The 23,036-nt window shown below is 35.1% G+C and overlaps 1 protein-coding gene and 1 long non-coding RNA gene across 2 annotated transcripts in view; one reads left to right on the top strand and one right to left on the bottom strand.

Moving 5' to 3' along the window:
• Positions 1-23,036, top strand: part of LOC138697775 (uncharacterized) — an 89,911-nt gene that overhangs the window by 25,204 nt on the left and 41,671 nt on the right. Inside the window, exon 2 of the long non-coding RNA XR_011331607.1 lies at positions 10,583-10,698. This is a non-coding gene — a long non-coding RNA (uncharacterized lncRNA). The remainder of the gene's footprint in view (positions 1-10,582; positions 10,699-23,036) is intronic.
• Sytbeta (Synaptotagmin beta) overlaps positions 1-23,036 on the bottom strand; it is a 52,901-nt gene that overhangs the window by 13,052 nt on the left and 16,813 nt on the right. The window contains exons 2-7 of the mRNA XM_069823264.1: positions 10,606-10,791; positions 7,160-7,727; positions 5,645-5,832; positions 5,059-5,178; positions 2,638-2,758; positions 863-1,011 (exon numbers count right to left, since the gene is read on the bottom strand). Of these exons, the coding sequence (XP_069679365.1) occupies positions 863-1,011; positions 2,638-2,758; positions 5,059-5,178; positions 5,645-5,832; positions 7,160-7,727; positions 10,606-10,791 (1,332 nt within the window). The remainder of the gene's footprint in view (positions 1-862; positions 1,012-2,637; positions 2,759-5,058; positions 5,179-5,644; positions 5,833-7,159; positions 7,728-10,605; positions 10,792-23,036) is intronic.

The raw sequence follows: 23,036 nt of genomic DNA, 5'->3' as shown, positions 1-23,036 counted from the left end.
CCTGCTTCTCCTCAGCTTGGTATAATTTAATTATATACTGACCACATACTATTAATGTCCAGTACTTGAGAATAGCGCTTGGTAACGAATCCAACAGGTATGTTTTCATTTCCTTGCCTTTCCTAGAGCTGAGCCGATACATAGCGCCAAAACTCTTGATGTTTTTTTTCCTTGTATGGCATGATGCAGGACCCTAAAACCCTCGCACTTTGTTAATAAGTTAAAAAAAAGTCTAAAATTCTGAAGTGCTTTCAATGAAATTATTGTTCCATATATAAAATCTAGGAACATTTGAAATGTGGATATAGAGAAGAATGGAGCGTGTGAAATGAACTGACAGAATAAGAAATGAAACTGTGCTAGAAAGAATGGGTGAAGAAAGAATAATGCTGAAACTGATCAGGAAGACAAAAAGAAATTGACTGACCGCTGGGTAAGAAGAAACTTCTGCTGAAGGATGCACTGCAAGGAATGGTGAACAGAAGAAAAGTTTGGAGCAGAAGAAGGTATCACATTGTAGACAACATTAAGATACATGGATAATCTGCGGAGGCTGAAAGGAAAGCGAAAAAGAGGAAAGATTGGTGAATGCTGAGTTTGCAGTGAAAGACCTGCCCTTGGACGGAGTACTGATACTTTGAATGAATGAATGGTATAAAATCTAATGGAGTGGCTTAAAATAAATCTTTTACCAGTGCAACTTTTGCCTTGTATTACAATCAAGTTCTTTCAGTATTTTTACCATAATTTTGTTGAGATAACAGATTGCCAACAAAGTTCACTTGACATACCAGTAATGAACAATTTAAGCATGAAAACCTGTAACTTATATTTTAAAAAATACAGTTTTGTTATATCCCACCTCAAGGGCAGAGTGAGACAAATTTGAAGAAGTCACATTAAACGTCAACGCTTCGTTCCACACTGGATTGCAGGTGCCTTTTCTACCAGCTGTTTTCTTTTTCTTGACCCTCTTCCCTCCATTTAGTAGGTACACTTTGACAAAGGGATCTGAAAAGTTGCAAGAGAATTCATTGAAACAGGAAAGGTCTATCTTGGAGTTTTTCATTGCTGGGATGAGAAGAGTATACTGCACATTGGGGCTAAATGAATCGGTTTTTTGAGAAACCCCATAAGTCAAATTTTAACAAAATTGAGTTTATTGCTAATTCCTGTTCTATAAGAATAGATATATCATTTTGTAGAAAAATACCACAAGTCACATGTTGTGACATGTGAGCTTGAAAATTAGGTTTCGTGAAGAAGGCCCGTAAGTTATTGACAAGGGTGATACAGAATGAACAAAACTATAGCCTAAGCTGTTGTGTTTGAATTTTGGATTTGTTACAATATTGTTGTTTTTTGTGTAATGTATTACCTATTGTATCACATTATTCCATGCAAAACTTTATCATTTATGTCCTTCGTGACTTTCATATAGGTTAGAGTAAAATTTGTTCACATGAAGCAAATTTATGTAGTCAGTTTCTAAATACAGGTTTTGAGAATCAAATTCGTATTATTTTTTACCAAATTTTCAATTATATCATGAAAGAAGAGATTATTTTCTTAAATCTGTACCAGATTTTGAGAAACCTCATAAGTCCGGCATTTTCAAACATGAATATTGAGTCATATTCTATTTTAAAAAATGTTCTTTTACTACAGAAATATTCGTTATGTTTTTACCAACATTTCCCATTTCAAACATTCCAATTCTTAGCTCATGCATGTCTTTGAAACAGTTTTTTGTGTTTTCCCAAAACTTTGTATTTCGTGACTTAAGGGATTTCTCAAAAAACCGATTCAAACCCACTTGAGTGACTGACGAATTAAAACAGAATGGAAGTTAATATAAGAGCATAACTCACTTATATCTTTTCCTCTCTTATTTACAATACCACACCTCTTGTTGTCAATTGTTGGTCAGTCACATGGAGTTAGTCATTTCAAACGACCCCAACATCCCGAATGTGTATAATAAATACCTTTTCTACCTGAAGCAACAGTAGATCCAACAGTCGAAATGTTGCTTATTTATTTGTTTATTTGTCTGTCTGACTGTCTCTGTGTATATCTATCTGTATATATCTATTTATCTATCTATTTTGCATATGATAACTTTCCAAATTATAGGGCAGCCTGGATGACAAAGTATACAAAAGACAAATAATAAAAACAGCTTAATAACAAGTACAGTAACAAATAATGACGAATAAATGTAGAAAAGAATTGCAGTGATTAACACATCATAACAAGAAACAATTAACAAGTAACAATAAATGAGAAATATAATAAAATAATTACAAGGATTAGTAACTCATAATAATAAAAATTAAAATTACTAAAAAAATTTCTTTACTAAATGAAGGTAATTACTGGCTATATAAAGAAAGTTACTCTCTCTCTTCAGTATTTAAAAAGGAACAACAAAATTTGAAGGCATTAAGGCTCAAAGTAGTATCGTAGAACTATTTTTCTATACATTACACATTATAAAATGAAAATAAAGGCCTACTTTCTCTTTATGCCTCGTATAATGAGAAAGTAAAAATGTTCCATATTACCTCGAAAAGTATATCTGTCTAGCTTTATACACTGGCATCAATGTTTTACGCTGTAGTCAAATGTGCTCACCTATATTGTCTTTATCCTGCGGCAAAAATAAATTTCTTGCCTTGAGCAATACAACTGTAAGTCTCTCAGCAGAAGGCAAGTAGCTGAGTGACAGTAGGATCTCCTGCATCTCCTCTGGTGGCTGTAACATACGATGGTAAAAATAATGGACCATAATTTTGATATTAGCACTCATAAAAATAAAGGTCACAAAGACCATACTTAAAACAATCGTAAGCTTCAGTAAAAAATTCTAAAAATTATATGCATCGTACGGAAAATGTTGTTATAAATCCAAATTAACTCACTATCTTTCATGCTACAGTGATGAGAGTTGTCAGTCAGTTCGTATGAAAAATCGTCACTCCCATTAAATGACTCGCCAAGAATCAAAGTAAGACATAGTAAGTTTGGTAATAACTTTTGTTTTAACTTCATTGTTACTGGAGATAACACCACTGGACTCTGAGCCTTTGTTTTGGCAGGTTTTCTGCAGCTGATTTTGTATTTAAGGGTGTAGACTTGTCTATGAGGTTAAAGTTGAAAATTTGCTTAATTTGAAGGGCTTCGAAACTTATAGAACAGGTAATAAGGTAATTAAAATATCATTATTATTGTTGGTTAAATATTTAGTCATACAATTGTGTATAACTTATGCTTAGCTCATTTTGATATTCCTAACTTCAAAATTTCCGTGCCGTATTATCTGCTATAGTGCACTGAGGTGGATGATCTTGGACACTGTTCAAAGTCAGATGGATAGTGCGTTCTATCATCTGATAAAGAGGAAAAATTTGCAGAGAACATTATAATGGCTATTTCATGGAGTTTTCCTTGAACAGCATTTGATATTAGGTTAATTGTGGAAAATTACCTTAACCATAGAGGAATTAAAGTGAACGTATTCAAGAACAATTTGCCAGGAAAAGAGTGGATGAGAGGATTTTTGGAACGACATAACATTATTTCACAAAGGTGTCAAAATATAAAGCATGCACGTTCTGCAGTGATATATGAATATTTTCAGGAGCTGAAGGTAACTGTCAAAGATGAACAACCTCAAGCAATCGTTAATTGAGCCGTCCAGAGCAGAAGTGGTGTAAGTCAAATGGGTAATGAGTGTTGAAGTAAACATTCTGTAAAATACAGCGCAACGTAGCAATTAATATTCACTTTATTTAAACTATTAGTAGTCAGTGGATAGCAAGAACGACATATTAATTGCAACTTTGTGCTGTATTTTACAGAATTTTTACTTTAAACCTCATTATCCAATTTTGACTTACACCACTTTTGCTCTGAACGGCTCAATTACAACGAAAAAAACTTAGTGGACGATCCTGAAGCAAAGAAAATAATTTGTAGAAGTTCTAAACATCTAATCATCTAATGAGAATCATCGACACATTAAAAAGTAGTCATATTCAGTCATGTTTTCAGGAACTGCTTCTGGTCAGTGGTTGCCTTCATATCAATTTCAAAGTTCAGGTTTAAAAACTTGTCAGTTATTATCTTTGATTACTATATACTATTTTCAAAGCAATAATTGTGACCAAAGTCGCCCATGCTGAAACATTACTTTATACTTTTAGGCAAAATAAAGCAGTGTCCAAAGTCGCCTGACAGGTGACTTTGGACGAAGAGGTTTTTTTTTTTAATAAAAAAGCCAAATAAGAGTTGACAAATGTGATATTTTCTTCATAGAATTTGTTGTGTGGGTTAGACCAAACTTTTGAAATAATTTTTACACTTCCAGCATTACTCATAAATTATTTACAAGGACTTGAAGTTACGAACTGTCCTAAGTCATCTGCTTCTACGGTATCCAATATTTTCTGTGTTTAGCACGCCTCTTTCTACTATGGAGAAGAAGTAATTAAAGTAGTTCTTCCTCCACGTCCATTATTATATTCCTAGTGAATAATGACATGCCTTTTGTAATTCGACTGCAATTGGAAGTGACAACACACAATGCCCGTATTGACTGCAGAGTTGTTCATGTCGGCAGCAGACCAGCTGCTTTTTGCAGTCGATCTTGGTAGCTAAAAGTCGCTCGTGTGTAAGGACCCTTTGTGATTATTTCATACTAGTATTCTATATTCATGAGTATTATCTTCCAGTAAATAATTGATTTTGATTTCATAAGCAGATAAAATGACAAGTGAATCTGAGTTTGGCATCAATATTAAGTTAAATAAATGAAGACAGTATATTGGAGACTTTAACATTTATACTCATTTTCACCATTTTCCGAAGGCATCCAGCATTACACTGAAACATACAATGTTCACTTTTTATTTAATTCCCGTGAAATTTTCCAGAAATTTAAGTACCAGTAGATATATTGTAATTTTGAGTGTTTGTTCGAAATAATCGCAACTTATCCGAGCATTATAGACCTAACTGTTATAAAATTAAACATGGAAGTTGGCAGAACCTCACCTTCTTGGTCTTGGTGATCTCTCCCCAAACTTCTACACTCGAGGTGACATCAAATTCGTCCATGCTCATTCTCACTTCACCCACGATATCATTTCGAGAGAATCGATCATAGTCATACACCTGAAATCAGAAATAGATGTAGGGTATTCCTCGATTGAAGAAGCTGATCAGAGTTTATTGTTGTTGGCTCGCGTAGTGGTAGATGATTTCAATAGCATATTTTCCATAGCCTAACTGGGAATTTGACTGCGAGAACAATGCTTTCTTTCGCCAGAAAGGAAGGAAAACTTTCATTAGCAACCAAGTTAACTAGCTTCCTTTGTTGAGAAACCCTCATTAAAAAAGAAAAGTTTGCTCGAATTATTATACCTTGTGGATATAATGTTAATTGGTTTATACTTCTGAACTCCTCAAGAGTAATAGCAAGATCTAGCAATAGACGTACAGAGAAATACATTACAGTTCATTCCAGATACTTTCCTCTTCCCTCCCTCACCCCTCAAACAATTTTCACATCTCTTCAAAGTCAACTGTCCACTCCATTGACATCAGCATGCATGCGACCATTTTCTTCATATTCTCTTACCTGTAGCACAAGGGACTTGTCCTGCAAGTCTTGGTGTGAAACAGGAAACTTGAAATGTTGATCAAAGAACGGATTAGGGTCTTTCTTATGACTTGTTTGCCTCTTGCGATTGTCTACAGCAGGAAGCAGGCTCAGACGTACATATGGATCATTGAATCCTCCTTGATCACTTCGTGCTAAATCATGTGCTGCGAATAATAATAATAATAATAATAATAATAATAATAATAATAATAATAATAATAATAGTGATGATGATAGTGATAATGATAATAATTATTATTTATTTGTTATAATATTAATGTGCTAGCTTAGATCATATATACCCAGATTGCTCGGCCTTATAGTCTTTGACGGTAACAACTTTTATCAGATTTACTATGCTGCCATCTAGTTGTTACATAAGGAGTCACATCATAACGAATGTACTGCCATCTCGTGTTCGTTTAGGCGGACAGGTGGCGAACCTGGCGGTTGTTCTCATCAAAGTGCTACCGATTTTAACATAGGGATGAGCAATCTGTTATATATGTGATCTGGGGTGCTAGTCAACAGTCATAGGCCAATAATGGTCTAGCACAAGTGATACAGTAATAATACAAAATTAAATAATATATTAAATGATGAAACTATTTGGAGTCGCGTTTATTGGATAACCAGATATTTTGTAATAGTGATTTAATACTTTAGTACTGGTATTTAAAGACCTACGAAATTAATAATAGGATAAATTAAAATTCACTTGTCATAATAGTTCGCTTTTTAACAATATCGATATGACTCTATTTCTTTCTTTTCTCTTTATAGTGTTAAAAGACTAAATTTTCTTTTTGATGCTGCTTTTTGACTGTGGAATGGAACATACATTGAATTGCATTTTTTTTTTATTGTGATGCAAAAAGTTTAATTTTATCGTTAAAAAATCAGTATTTGCTGTTTGACTACTACTGTCCTCAACATGACTGTGCTCTCTGAAGAGACTGCGTCCAGAGCTGCTGTGTGGACTGTAGAAGGATTTCGCATTGCCAGTCAAAGTCTAAGAGAACAAGACTTTATTTATACCGTATTAGTGCATTAGAACTGTAATAATTAAAGTACATATTACTACATTAAATAAATATCAATATGGCTAAGCCTGAAAGCCCCAAAGGACCAAATGCTCCTGTACACTATAAAGTATGTTCGATTTAACCGAGAAATAACTTATGGAATATGCACTGAGAGGACAACATTTCAGTTTGTGGTAGGTTTTATCCAAAATTCTATTTAAGCAGTGGGCTTTTCTCTATTAATTCAGCTGAGAGCAAACAGTTTGTTTGATTTAACCGAGCTTTCGGTGTATCCAATTTCAGATTAAGAAGGATCTACTGTAACTAGTCATAATAGTTATTATTTTTCGTATTTTAGTAAACTAAATAAAGTACGTGAAATCATCCACTTTGAACGACCAAAAGAATCAGTTTGCTATTAACTCATTCATATGTAAAGAATTGCTGATAATAGTTTAAGTCTTACCTTCAATAAGATGCACTTGAAGGTCAGATCTGTCGAAGTCGTATTTAAGTCTTAGATGAAGTCTCCCTAAGCTCTGTCCTGAATTTGGACATCCTAGAAAGAGAGGACCATCTCGTCTCTGGTACAGATCTGGCTGAAGGGCTCCCAGGGGCGAGGCAGGGGGAGCTGGCTCAGAGACCACAGCTCTTGAAGCTGCTGGAGGGATCAGCAGTGGAGACAGACATCTAGAAAGAGCTGCGCCTCTGGGGGAAGGGGGAGGAACTGGGGAGTTGGAGACAGAGGTGTCAGTGAGGGACGTCTGTGAGGGAGACATTGCTCTCAAATCACCTACTGAGCCACAGAAACTAGTAGAAATGCCACCAGGAGAGGAACATCTCATATCCAGGGACTCGGCTCGGTAACTTGATGCAGGCGAAGGAGAGCGGCTATTGCTACCAGCCACAGGACTCGAGCTGTTTCCATGTGTAGGCCCAGGATCAGCAGAATGGAGACGGTGCAGAGCTGATGAGCTAGTGGTTCTACCATCTGGTGCAAAGGTTCTTATCTGTGGTGAAGAGCCTCTGAAACCCTGTTAAGAAAGAGACAGTTGTTTATTGTTTTAAGTACTTGCACTATCAACCTTACTGTTTAAAAAAATACTTACGTGGTTCTTTTAACGAATTATTTGACTAGGCACAATACTAGTATAGGCCATTAAAAAAACTAATACATTAATATTCCTTAAAATGTAGTAACACATGGATGATGTATGGATTACTCGTAGATTAGAACAAATTCACACATTTAATTCATATTGCATCCGAATAATTTCAAGGGAAAAATTGTTCCAGTGCCGGGTATCGAACCCGGGACCTTTGGCTGAATGCACCAATGCTCTACCGACTGAGTTACCCAGGAACTGTACCAGACCCTGGCTCAGTTATTCCCCTTTTGTCCACATACCTCAAATGGGTTGACAGATTGTCAGAGTCTGGCATTGAGTGCACACATACTGTGTGGCTTAAATTTGTGGTAGGCTAAGGCGTTTGCCTGCCGATCCTGAGTTGCGCTCGGGCGCTGGTTCGATTCCCGCTTGGGCTGATTATCTGGTTGGGTTTTTTCCGAGGTTTTTCCTAACCATAAGGCGAATGTCAAGTAATCTATGGCGAATCTTCGGCCTCATCTTGCCAAATACCATCTCGCTATCACTAATCCCATTGAAGCTAAATAACCTAGTAGTTCATATAGCGTCGTTAAATAAACTAAGAAGAAGTATTGCTTCCTAAGAAATCTACTTCGAAAGAGAAATAGTCACTGGCACTAACTTCTGATTTTGGAACATAAAGTGAATTCATGGACTTTTCAAATAGACCTAGTACTACTAACTAATTGAACAGTATGCATGAACAGTGCTGTGGGATCGTGAATCTCACACCGTGAAGTGATAAGGGCTACTAGGAACTTTTTGCATATAAATGTACTGTATATACTTTCAGATTAGAGGTTACTTGGTAGTACCAGCTGGACAATGCAATGATGGATTTGAGAACTTTACTTATCAAGTGACATTAATTGGTCGAATATTATATTTTGGTTAAGACTCCGAGTATTATTTTCCTTCCAAAAAAGCCGGGCTTCAGACAAAATACAGGATTAATTGCCTTTGACCGATTTTGAACTATCTATATTCAATTCAGAGTCAAGTACTGAAACACTAGGTGACCGAGGATGACATTGTCAAATAAAACGTCTGTTAGGTATGCCATGGGAAAAAGGTTGAGGAGAATAGGAGAAGAGGTGGAAGAAGTCACCGATATTAGAATATGACATAATGATACTGTACAAAAAATGTACACACCATAACAAAGAAAAGCTATATTCTGACATAAGTTCTATTCTAACGTGGCTTTGTTTAGTAGCTAATTTAGCCTAACGTAATTAAGCTATTCTGGCCTAACCTAACCTAACCTAACCTAATTTATCCTAGGACACTATATCGTATTCATATGTCATGTATTCAAATCAAATCAAAAGTAATGCTTCACCTTGGAAGAGACAATGGGAAAAAATAGTTCAAAATAACTTATCAACTCTACTAATTAAATTTAATCAGAATTAAATATTTAGTTTGACTGAAAGACACTAAAAATGATTCAAATGTAATCTTCATCTTACGATGTTTGGTGACGTATATACGTCCGTTGATGTGACATATTAATGAATTTAAATACTATTATAGTCACAATCATGCCATGGTATGAAAGAAAAATTTCACAACCTCGAGCGGGAATCGAACCTGCGACTTCCTGTACTCCGGTCAGGCGCTCTACCACAAAGCTATCGAGTTCGTCTCACGCCAAAGGCTTGGGTAGCTCGATAGCTCAGTGGTAGAGCGCCTGACCGGAGTACAGAAAGTCGCAGGTTCGATTCCCGCTCGAGGTTGTGAAATTTTTCTTTCATACCATGGCATGATTGTGACTATAATAGTATTTAAATTCATTAAAAATGATTCATTTAATTTTGAAACAAGCATCTCTATGTGTTATTTTTTCTACATTAAAGCTACAATATATTATACACCCCCTATATACAGAGTGCAAACTATATATACTGCAAAAAAATACTGGTGATAGAGCATAAATTACGAAACAAAAAAGTCTAATAAAATGTTTCTGTAACCTTTGTGGTTTCCCTAGAAAAAAATATTATCTGTGAGTCTAATGTTTTTAGAAATGATAGTAGACTGTCATTATTTACTTCGGTCCCCCACGTACATTGCAACTGTGGTGATATCCTTGTTTAAACATCGGGATATTTTGTTGTCTCTCTATTGTGGTGGTGTTAACGTGTTTTGGATGGAAGGTCATAGACAAAGACGTTCACATTTACTCGGAACAGTAAATATTAGACTATTATCAATCCTAAAAACATTATATTTTAGGAATTAAAAACAAAAATAGAAGATAAAACAAAATTTCACTACACATCATGTTTAGTAGACCAAGATGTACTGTCTGTATAATTTTGGCAGTTTATATCATGATATATGCTGAATGTTTACTTCTTACAAAACTTACTTAATTATTCACCATTTCCGATACAATAATATATTGGTAGCCTACATATTATTATATACATTGGTTTCGTCATTGCCCTTAAGAATTTAAAAAAGTAAAATTAATTATAATAATCAATATCAAGAGACCTAAACTAATTACAATTAATATTGGAGAACTAAATCTAGAATTCTCTAGAATCAGGCACATGTTCTGGTATAGGTATGCTATATGTCTATTTCTAGCACTAGACTATTCTTTCTGTAAATGTCAATGATGTTAATTTAAAACATACCTTATCGTTCCTAAAAACAGAAAATTATATTTTATGCTTGACAAGAGAAGCATAAATGTATACTTTAAAATATTTCTGTCTCTTCATTTTCAGGATAATTTTGTGCTAATGCTCACCTGTCTTGAAAAACTGCTGTCAAGGCTGCCTTGAGAGGAGACAGAAGGTGTTCTGGACAGTCGTGGTTGACCCCCTGGATACGACTTGGACTGGTGAGTAAGAACTGGAGATGACTCTTGTGGGGTTCTTATTTCAGGATTCATCGAGTGCTGCACAGTCTGTTGTTCCTTTGGTACGCTGAACTCCTGCAGGGGGGGGGGAAGTACAGCACAAGTTTACTTAGTACTGGTATTTGTATTTTGTTCGGCACATTCTAATTTTACAAATCACTCACTGACTCACTGTCACTATGGCTAATAGACACCCAATCATCCTCTCTCTCTCGTTCTCCTTTTTCCCCTTCTTTATCTTCTTTCTCTCTAACATACATAATAAACGTGTTATAATTATTATGACATTGAAAGTATTTATTTAGCAAGCAACCACTGTAATTTTCACAACACTTGTGACTTGGCTCTTTCCTGATTTCACATTTCCTTTTACAATATGTTCGGTAATACCTTGAACTGCACTGTTACCAGTTTCTTCCAAAATCATTTCATATTTGCCAATTTATAATAATGTCGAAATGCATCGAAATGAGAGTAATAGCGTTATTTTTGCTGTAGACGCTATTATGGAAACAGCTTTAAGTTATTACACAAGGGCTGTTTTTTTTTCAACCTCCAATCATGCTGGCAAACAGCCAGTCTAGAGGTAGGAGGTGGAGTTGCTCTGAGGGCGACTGCGAATCTCCCCCACTATAACCTCTGCCACTTTCAACATCATTACGCCATTTTGAGCTGAGTTGCACGCACATAAACATGGCTGTTACGATTGAAAATATGTAGAACAAGTGAAAGCTAATATTTAGTGGTTAAATTTCGTTTATCCACTTTGATTATGCAATGTGGACTTTACATTACTAATAAAAATGTTGTAAACACATTCATTACGCAACTAGTTAGGTAATGATACTTCTATTACGCAACTAATTAGGTAATGATACTGTTACCTAACTGATTGCGTAATGTGAACCACACATTAAATAAAATAAAATGGAATTCATTTTATTTATTACAAACATTTATATCTTACGTGGGATTCCGATGGTACTAAACATTCAGTTGCTGAATTTGCAGAAATTTCAATATCTGAATCCTCGTTTGAACTCATTTTAACAATGTTTGTTTATTTCTCTACTGCTGTTCTTATGTTGTAAACAAAAACATATCTTGTTCAAAACTATTAATCAACCATAAACGAATCACCTTTCGCAGGAAGAAACTAATAATAACACAATCGCCTCTCTACAAAAGACATTTTCAAAACTAATAAAAATAATACAATTACTTTTATTTAAAAAAAAAAAAAATTATCTAAGTGGATAAAACATTGTACGATATACATATCGTAACTTCATATTACAGTACTCAACGGGTTATCAAACTCGTATTGTAATATGAAATATTACGATTCTCTTATCGTAAATAACTATTACACTTCTATTTATGTAGCTAAAAATAAAACACTTTTCATCGTAGAAATAAAGAAATATTTTATAAATAGAATTACGGTACCCAGATATTAACAAATCTCACCCTTTTCATCATACACTTCTGCCCAATCATATCCTTTCTTTTTAGATCTTCCTTTATCGGATCTGTTCACTGGATTCGTGGTCTGCCAATAGGCATTTTCCCCTTAAATTTCTCATTCGACATTCTTCATGAAATTCTTTCTCTCCGAGTCCTTTGTAGCCTACATGTCCAAATTATTTCAATTATGTTCGTTTCTATTATGCGATTAAATACTTAGATGCGTGGGTCAAGGATTTACATTTCAATTCCCATTTCGTTTCCAGCCGTTTCTCATTCATCGAAAGTGCTTCATCTCCATAACACGAAATTGTAACAATTCCGCTGAATATGTAGTTTGCATTGTGTGCCAACGATAGCTTGCATTTCGAAGAGAGAATCATATCAGATAACGGAAATATTATTCATGAAGTAATTTCGCACTGCAATGAATGGATTTAGATCTTGCGTATTCCGAAAAGGGTTTTGAAGAGAGTACAATAGAAAATGGAACACACAGTAAACAGTACCACACAATGCTGAGGGAAATATCGCAGTGCCATATTTGATTTGGAAAGATGAATAACAAAGAAGGGAATTTAATAAAATGTTCGTGGAAAATGGATCACTTACACGTAGAAACACGTTACTAAAGTATGCTACTTAAACAACGATTCAACTGATAAACCAGACCTTGCTCGTCCTAAGGCTGTGTTTATGTTGGAACGACGATAAAAGATACCAGCAATGGTGCTAGTCTCGAGAAAATAATTTTTTCGTTTTTAATGAGAGCATATATGTTGGCGAAGCGCAGAGCTGTGGAGTGTCGCTGCTAACGATACCAGCAACAGAAACTCGGGACTAGGTTTTCTTCGCTTGACTCTCTGCTTCAAGTTAAAAAAGAAAACATGGACGTCGACAAATCAATTTCCTCACATTTCATTCATGGCCCATTATGAGACCAGAAATATAAAAATCACCATACAGGTTTATTTTGGACAAATTGTGGAATGAAGTGGCAATGAGATTGAATCTACATGTGAATAAATGAAATTTATATGGTTCATGAGTGTTGCCTTATTGGTGTCACATATGAGTTCAGACCTGTCTTCGAACAGTTGATTGAACAACAACAATAATCCAAAATAGGCCCTTTATTATTAATTTCATGTTATGCACACATTTACGTCATAATTATTTTATCATCAGAATTCAAAACACTACTTGAAACAAAGAATATTAATAAACAGTCATCTCTCATTTTCACTATTCTCAGTAAGCATATCACATTCTGTAATTTATATTTATGATTCAGATTTTTCTCTTGATTATACTTCCGAGAAAATAATCTTGATTATTTTTCGTAAAGTAATTTATAGGAAAGATTTCTTTAATATTTTGAAAACATGTATGAAATTTAATTAAACAAAATGTTTATCAAACTCCTGTACTAACTTTTGTATGTTCCTGAAAGCAACATGTTCTTTTGAAAAGCTTTCCGACAAGTTTTGAATAATAAATTTGTCGCAGCTTGCGAACTTGCTGAGAGTAGCAGGCAGTGTTAGGAAAGTTTGGTCTCGAGGGGGAGTCCTCCTGTCGAGATAACCTGAGCTTGTCATTTTTCATTCTACCCAAGATGTTGTCAACCTATGAACCGTGAACCTTCGCCCATTAAAGATTTTCAACATGTCATTCATATTAATATTTATGCTACATTGCAGCTCACCATGATGCACCTCGAGGACTATTACCATATTTTTTTTTTCAGACATAAATTTCCAGAAACGTCAGTTTAAGCAACGCAGTGAAAATACATTATTAATAGTAATTTATAATATAAATGGCCGGTTTTTCCAAGTATTGTTAGAAAATTTAACGACTGTTAAACTCTAAACAGTTTGTTAATTAATAAAATTGTATGTTTTCAACATCACTTTGGTTTAACAGATTGTTAACAGTTTGTTAATTTTAAATGTAGGATGTCGGGCAGTTAACTCGTTTAACAGTTAGTTAAATATGGCCGATGTCTCCACAGCTGTTCGAACAGAAGTTGCGAAATTAATATTTTGTGTCTCTCTGTAGGAAATGTTTAGCATATGACTGGTAATATAACATTTAAAAAATACTTTGGACTGTTTAAATACATCAGTATTATTTTATTTCTTTCGTATTTCGTATCCATAATAGCAATGAGGAAATATAACCTTATTTTGTAATTATTATTCAGCACGTCACCTACAACTTTCATTTGTCAACTGTATGTTTATGGAGCGTGGCCTACTACTATAACAGGTTGTCATTTTATGCAAGTTTCATGACTCACTCTTTAATATAGAATTTAAAGATTAATTTTAGCCAATCAAAAATTGTCTTACATGTGTAGAATCATTACCAACTGCTGTTGAGTAGTTAAAATAGTGCTAACAGACGTTATAGTTAAGTGTTGGTTATCTTAAACAAAATTATGTTGAACAAATGGAAAATACATTAACAAAGCGTTAAAAATAAAAGACTGTTAATTTAACATTCGTTAAGCAAAATTAAACATTACTTGGACAAACTGGTCAAAAAACCCATTCACAATGAAAATTAAACATAGCATAAGCGTTAACTTAAGAATGTAAATGCGTAAAATCAAAAAGTCATACCATCATTCACGATGGGAATATAAACATATCCGCAAATACGATTGTGTATTGTTTCCAAATTACGTAAACATAAATATGAAAGTTTGGACTTCGCAAACTTTCATGTTAACGTCTAACGATAATGTTAATGTAATTATTTATGTGAATCGTTGTGAATGATATGGTACCCTAGCCGCAAACGTCTGTGTTTACGACTGTTCCTTATCCATCAGGTCTGAACCACCTTCATGAAGTAACATAGCAATCTTCTTTTCATTATTAATTAGCCGTTCAAAATATGCAACACATAAGTTAAGAATGACCGTTTGAATTTTTTTCATTTCTTAGCCATATCTCCATCATAGCTAAAATTGTATTTATTTATCCTAATTTTTGTATACAATGTGTCCCATTTATCTTGTGCACCTATTATAACTTTTTTGTTTGGATAGGTATTGGAATTTTTTGGTTTTTTAGAGTTATGTTAGAACGAGGGGCTAACATGAGTGTAGAGATTTGGTGCATGTAACTATATTATAGTACAAGATACACGTGATGTCATCAATTTTTCAAATAGCACTACACACTTTAATCATGCTACATTGATTGCACACATTAAGACGAGTTCAAAAATGTATCACAATGTTACTTTCCCAATCAATAACAACAAAATGCAAAATGAATGTCATCAGAATGTGCCATTTGTTATGGTGCCCCATTCATCTTGTGCATTAACTTACACAAAACGAAAGACGACTGACGTCCGTACACGTCGTGTGTTGTGTGTTTGCTGTCATAACATGTAAACAAACCACAACAACTATCGACGCCACAATCAACGTAGTGGCCTGCACGTTCTCCGGACCTATCGCCACTCGACGTCTTCCTGTGAGGAACTGTAAAGGACAGTGTGTACCAGAACATTCTGATAACACCAGACGACATGTCGCAACGCATTCGACAGGCTTGTGTGTCCACTCAGCCAGCAACATGCCGGGCAGTCATACAGTCTTTCGGGGAACGCCTTCAAATGTGCATTAATGTGAATGGTCACCATTTGGAACATCTTCTGTGACTTTCAAAGCATAACATTATCACATTGGAAGTATGTTTTTGTTTCGTTTTGTTGTTATTGATTAGGAAGGTGACATTGTGACACATTTTTGAACTTGTCTTAAAGTATGTAATCAATGTAACATGATTTAAGTATGTAGTGCTATTTGACAAATTGGTCACGTCACGTATCTTGTACCATAATGTAGTTACATGCACCAAATCTCCACATTCATGTTAGCCCTTCGTCCTAACATAACGCTCAAAAACAAAAATTCCAATACTTATCCAAACAAAAAAGTTATAATAGGTGCACAAGATAAATGCGACATCTGTATAGACGTTACACCCAACCACTGGCATTTCTTCAAATCCTCTGTCACTTTTTTATGTGTTACATTACAGCCCTAATTAGGCCTAAGACAATTTTCAGAATTTAAAACATATATGAGAACACAAAATAACTCTGCCTGTCTCGGACACTAAGAAATTATCATTCAAATGGTAGAGAATTCTTTGAATTTTTTTTTTTTTTTAAAGAACCGTCATGCAAATGGAAAACTAAATTTACAAGCATCGATGAAATGATGAACATGTATACATCTTGATTACACAACTTTTAACACTATATCACTTCGGAATATGTATTATATGTCTTTCGCGTGTTAAATATTACAGTACCTGATTAACTAGTTTCAGCCTGTTATGGGCCATCATTAGAACTGTGACGTCTGAAGATGGCCATAACAGGCTGAAACTAGTTAACCAGGTACTGTAATATTTAACACGCGAAATATGTATAATACATATTCCGAAGATGAACATGTGTTTAACAAATTAAAAAGACCTTATTAAACACATTATAATTACAAGAGACTCTGTTATGACAATATTTTACAACTGGCAAAGAAAAAGAGGACCGAATGACAGTAATATTTTTGAGAATTTGAAACAGAAATGCTATGTTCAAACCATGTGTATGATGGATGATAATGATTATAAATCTCGCAAATATATTATGCATTTTATTCAGAAACCACGCAAGGTTAAGATATACGTTATGAATTAGGTTCTGTATCTGCAATAACATGAAAGGCGTAATCTTTGGTTTGGCGTAAAATATTTGTGACAAAATAGTTCACTTAAAATGAATAATCTGCACGAAAACAAACATATATATCTAGTTTCCTACCACGAAAATAATGAAACGAAGGAAAACTTATTCTCGATTGAGCACTTTAACACCAAACTTACCGTGGGTGTTGGCAGCTGTTGAAGACGAGGACCCCGGTCACTTTATGTGCGGGAGAGGTATACTCTTATCAGCGGTTTTTACGCTCACGTCAACTGGGCGAGATTCTAGTCCGGTGTCCAATGAGGATGAGATAAATATAGGTCTACTATTATTGAATAATTTTCGTTGCCGTACGGTAGGCTACAGATAAGTCCAGATAACCCAGAATAATGAGGGTACTCTCTGGAGGCATACTGTTGTGAGGAAAATGACAATTCACTAGGCCTGTATAATGATTTCTTTGTAATTTTAGAATGAATTGTATTGCTACAAAGCGCAGGAGGATTGGATACACACTTTGATTCTACTAATATTGCTCAGGTTTTCGCCGGAATCAACGTTTGTTATATACTTTTGTTTTACATTTTTATTGATGATGAGAACTGTAGAATCTTTCCGAAAAGTTTCAAAATTCTATAGAAGCGTAACACAAACTGTTCATTCAATGCAGTAACATATTATTACATACAGAGTGGAAGTACTATAACTGTGTAGATTTTAATAGCCTATTCCTTGGATAGAGTACAACAAAAAATTCTAATACTATATCAGTCCCAAATGAATACTTGTCTCAAAAAAATAATAATTTTCCTTTAAATGTTAACAGTGTTTTACTCGATAAGTGCTGTCCGTACGATTCTGATTTTTACTCTTATAATTAGAAAAACTGATTAGGGATGAAAAACACTCGCCATCATAAAGTAAGATCAATGCTAGCTTCTGCTTTGCGAGATCAAAAATGGCACGTCTATGAAGAAGTATTGTTATCCAACCTGGAGCTTAACCGTGAAAGGAATGTGCTTACTATTGCGTCATCTATTAGAGCGAAGTAGATAGATAATATTACCGTTATAACTTCAGTTTAAAAAACATCCGCTCTCCTGCATATGTTATTTCCTGTATGTAGAGATTAAAAGACCAGGAGATTAACCGTGATCCAATTTTGTAACTAGGGTACTATAAGTATGTGTGTACATCAGTGTTATCGTTTGTGCTTTGAGAGTTAGCCAATGGGGATGCGTGTACCTACGTGTGTAACCTTATGACATCTTATGACATTAACATTCATTCACAGCATTACTCCTCTGCGTCTCATTCCCCTGAAACTTTCTCCTGGTTGGAGTACAGTACACTGCACCTCTTCAACAGGATCCATCCGAAGAGCTTATGATATAGCCATTCATCCGGAGAAAAGCAAAGCTGTAGTTCTCGATCCTACAGTTCATTTTGAAACAACAATTGACCAGGCAAAGGAAGTTGACTTGGAAAAGAGATGTATTTTTATGAACCATATATTCCTGACTTGAGCATCGGTTACGGTGTACCTCTTAAAAACTGGTCAGTCATGGGACTACTTTTTGGTAGTACTTACTTACTTATTGGCTGTTAAGGAACCCGGAGGTTCATTGCCGCCCTCACATAAGCCCGCCATTGATCCCTATCCTGAGCAAGATTAATCCAGTCTCTACCATCATATCCCACCTCCCTCAAATCCATTTTAATATTATCTTCCCATCTATGTCTCGGCCTCCCTAAAGGTCTTTTTCCCTCCGGCCTCCCAGCTAACACTCTATATGCATTTCTGGATTCGCCCATACGTGCTACATGCCCTGCCCATCTCAAGCGTCTGGATTTAATGTTCCTAATTATATCAGGTGAAGAATACAATGCGTGCAGTTCTGTGTTGTGTAACTTTCTCCATTCTCTTGTAACTTCATCCCTCTTAGCCCCAAATATTTTCCTAAGAACCTTATTCTCAAACACCCTTAATCTCTGTTCCTCTCTCAAAGTGAGAGTCCAAGCTTCACAACCATATAGGACAACCGGTAATATAACTGTTTTATAAATTCTAACTTTCAGATTTTTTGACAGCAGACTAGATGACAAAAGCTTCTCAACCGAATAATAACACGCATTTCCCATATTTATTCTGCGTTTAATTTCCTCCCGAGTGTCATTTATATTTGTTACTGTTGCTCCAAGATATTTGAATTTTTCCACCTCTTCGAAGGATAAATCTCCAATTTTTATATTCCCATTTCGTACAATATTCTGGTCACGAAACATAATCATATACTTAGTCTTTTCGGTATTTACTTCCAACCCTATCGCTTTACTTGCTTCAAGTAGAATTTACGTGTTTTCCCTAATCGTTTGTGGATTTTCTCCTAACATATTCACGACTTTTTGGTAGTAGGGGTAGTATATGTAAATTCACATGGAGCATATTAAAAATGTTTGGTATTCAACTGTGGAAAAAATTATTATAGGCATGATATATACGTTACTGTAGGTACGTTAACAGAAAACCACAATTCAAGTCACACAAAATTGGGTTTGTGGCATCTTGTCAGCCCAATTGAGGTGTATGGATATAAAGCGAAAAATTGAGACGGTGTCGGGTGTAGTTTCTGGGTAGTTCAGTCAGTTAGAGCGTTGGTGCGCTAAGCCAAAGATCCCGGGATCGATACCCGGCGCCGGAACAATTTTTTCCTTGAAATTATTCAAGTCTGCTTCACAGAGAGCTATATCTGAAAGCCAGATTTGCATGTAATTGTAATAGTTTACGTCTGTTTCACATTTCAAAAATTATTCAGGAGCGGTTAGATGATAAATGCGATTATTTAATTCGGCCTATTTATTCAACATGCGTTTAATGTATTCAGAAGCCCTTAGATGATAATTTGTTGTGACTGTAATTTACTTTAAATTATTCATTGGCATGACGGTTAGATAAAAATAATTATTGTATTTATACTTTTTCATGTAATTTGCTTTTAATATATATCTACAGAATGATATTCAGGGACGGTGAGACAAATGTGATTAATTGATTATAGTCATTTGTTTAGAGTATGTTTTAAATTGCCAAATATTCACAGAGAACTATATTATAATTTGTTCAACGTTCTTTTTCAATTACGGAAACTATTCAGGGACAGTTAAATAATAATTTTGGTTATAATTCTTCATCTTCATATACGAGTATATAATCATAGATAACCGCATGAGAATATTCCGTAAATATTATTGTGAAAAATGCCAGGCTTCTTTAACTTTCTTTAGTTACGCATGTATTGCGAGCGCGTCTGTTTCGCGCTCATATCCAAACACAACTGAATAACATTATTTTTTTAATTGCAACCCCATCATGGATTATAATAACCTCTTGCAAGTAGGTTATGTAGCCTATATATATATATATATATATATATATATATATATATATATATATATATATATATATATATATTCGGACTCCCCGTACGTGGACACGTTCACAATGTTCAGTTTATCGGATATGACGTAAGCATTTCCATGACAACCAAGTCTAATGACTTTAGTGTAATTTGCTTTTCACCAAATCCTTTCATTTTTTTCTATTAATGCAGGTCGAATATAGACGTTACCGGTACACGTCAAAATGCTACCCAATGACCCAATGGATACATCTTGCACTACATTGAGCATAATGAAAATATCGATTCAAACTTGATTCTTAGATTGATTCTGGGGTTGATATTTGATATTTGATGTATAAGTAGCACATTTAAATAAATTTATGTTATGCATAATTAATTTCGATGAATTCTAATATATTATGGAACCGTAAAATGGGGTGAATAGGGACGAATTTTCACTACTTTTTATTTTTTGTGTCAAAGATTAAATATAATAATAAGAATGTTTATGTTTTCATTCATAACGAGTGAACAAATAAATACTCTTATTATTATATTTCTCTTTGACACGAAAAAACAAAACAAAAAGAAAATAATAAAAATTCGCTCCTATTCACCCCATTTTACGGAAAATCAGAAGCTGTAACGATTAGAAATATATAATTTATTTATTGGGCGTTTTAATGTTACATATTTATTTACGTTAGTCAATGACTTTTCATATACATAGAGGACAGCTTCAAATACTATAAGCAGTAACATTGGCTGCAGCCAGGAAGTCAAAAGGAGAATAGCAATGGCAAAGGAAGCTTTGAATAGAAAAAGGAGCATCTTCTGCGAACCTCTGGAAAAAGAACTGAGGGAGATACTAGTAAAGTGCTTTATGTGGAGTGTGGCATTGTATGGGGCAGAAACATGGACATTACGACGAAATGAAGAGAAACGAATAGACGCATTTGAAATGTGGATATGGAGAAGAATGGAGCTTGTGAAGAGGACAGACAGAATAAGAAATTAAGTTGTGTTGAAAAGAGTGTTTGAAGAAATAATGATGCTGAAATTGATCAGAAAGAGAAAAAGAAATTGGTTGGGTCACAGGGTGAGAAGGAACTGCCTACTGAAGGATGCACTGGAAGGAATGGTGAACGGGAGAAGAGTTCGGGGCAGAAGAAGATATCAGATAATAAACAACATTAAGATATGTGGATTATATGAGGAGACAAAGAGGAAGGCAGAAAATAGGATAGACTGGAGAATGCTGGGTTTGTAGTGAAAGACCCGTCCTGTGAATGAATGAATACTATATATATTTTTTTCATGTACATATTTCATATGAAACACAAAGACACGGATTCTGTTCATGACAGGTACGTAAAACTTAGAACTTGAAGCTTTTGTGTTGCATTTTTTCCTCTATTTTCACAGTTCAGCGAGTCTTTTGTTTGTACCACTCTGTGAAACAACCACAGGCCATAACCAAGAGAATAGCAAACGACGTGACTCGTCGCGCACTGTCGAGATAATACAATTTCCTCCCCTCATCGAGAACTCTGTTTATACCAAGAACAAGCATTTTGGGACACTTTTGTGTTTATTTTAAGCGTTGGAAATAGCTGCTGACCTATTATAGCTCCACATGGATCTCACAGTCTGTTCTTGAAATAATTGAATGTTCAGAGACCAAATTCAACGTATCAACAATGTACGAGGAATAATCAGTAATTTTACATGTTGCTGTAGCTCCCAGTTTGTAAAGTACTGTGCTTAACATCATTTAAACTCTCTGTGTTGGAGTAATGCAGATGTTTCTACTTATTATTGTAAGATTAATGAATCCACCGACGCCACATACAATCCTAATCCTCCTCCATTTTGAAAGTCGCTGTCTTGGGTGCAACTTTAAAGATTTAAATGGAAAATCATGCAATATTTTATAACTAAAAATAGCCACCGGTGTAGCTCGGTCGGTTAAGGCGCTTGCCTACCGATTCGGAGTTGCGTTCGGGCACGGGTTCGATTCCCGTTTGGGCTGATTACCTGGTTGGGGTTTTCCGAGGTTTTCCCCAACCGTAAGACAAATGTCAGGTAATCTATGGCGAATCCTCGGCCTCATCTTGCCAAATATCATTTCGCTATCACCAATCCCATCGACGCTAAATAACCTCATAGTTGATACAACGTCGTTAAATAACCTAGTAAAAAACTAAAGATAGGAAGCAAATCAAGCTTTCAGGTATAACTCCCTGTCAAGTTGATTTGAATAATTTTGAGGGAAAAATTGTTCCGGGGCCGGGTATCGAACCCGGGACCTTTGGTTAAACGTAAAGATAGGAATTTACCCACAGAGACTACAAGGTTAGGTATGCATAGAATATTCGTTGTACGCACGAGAAATACTGGGTGTTCATTTCAAAATGTGTCATGACGTCACTGTTGTGAGTCAGCGATTTGAAGCGAGTTTCAGCTTTTATGTCAGAGAATTGCCTATTATTCAAGGCGTTCAATCTGAACTTGAGAACGTGTACGGTATAACTTGAACGTCGTAGCAACAGGTGGCGGCCTGTACGGTCTGTGTACTACCATAACCTCTTTCGAACTGTGTTTTGCGCGGGCAAGTCGTACGCAGGATATTTATCATCGGTTGCGTACGGCAACATTCCACAACACAAATCAAATGCTCCGTGTCCGTCCAAGTTAATGTCAACAAATACGTAAGTA

The sequence above is a fragment of the Periplaneta americana genome, chromosome 4, assembly GCF_040183065.1.
Source record: "Periplaneta americana isolate PAMFEO1 chromosome 4, P.americana_PAMFEO1_priV1, whole genome shotgun sequence".
Lineage (NCBI taxonomy): Eukaryota > Metazoa > Arthropoda > Insecta > Blattodea > Blattidae > Periplaneta > Periplaneta americana.
This window is presented reverse-complemented; position numbering and strand designations above follow the sequence as displayed.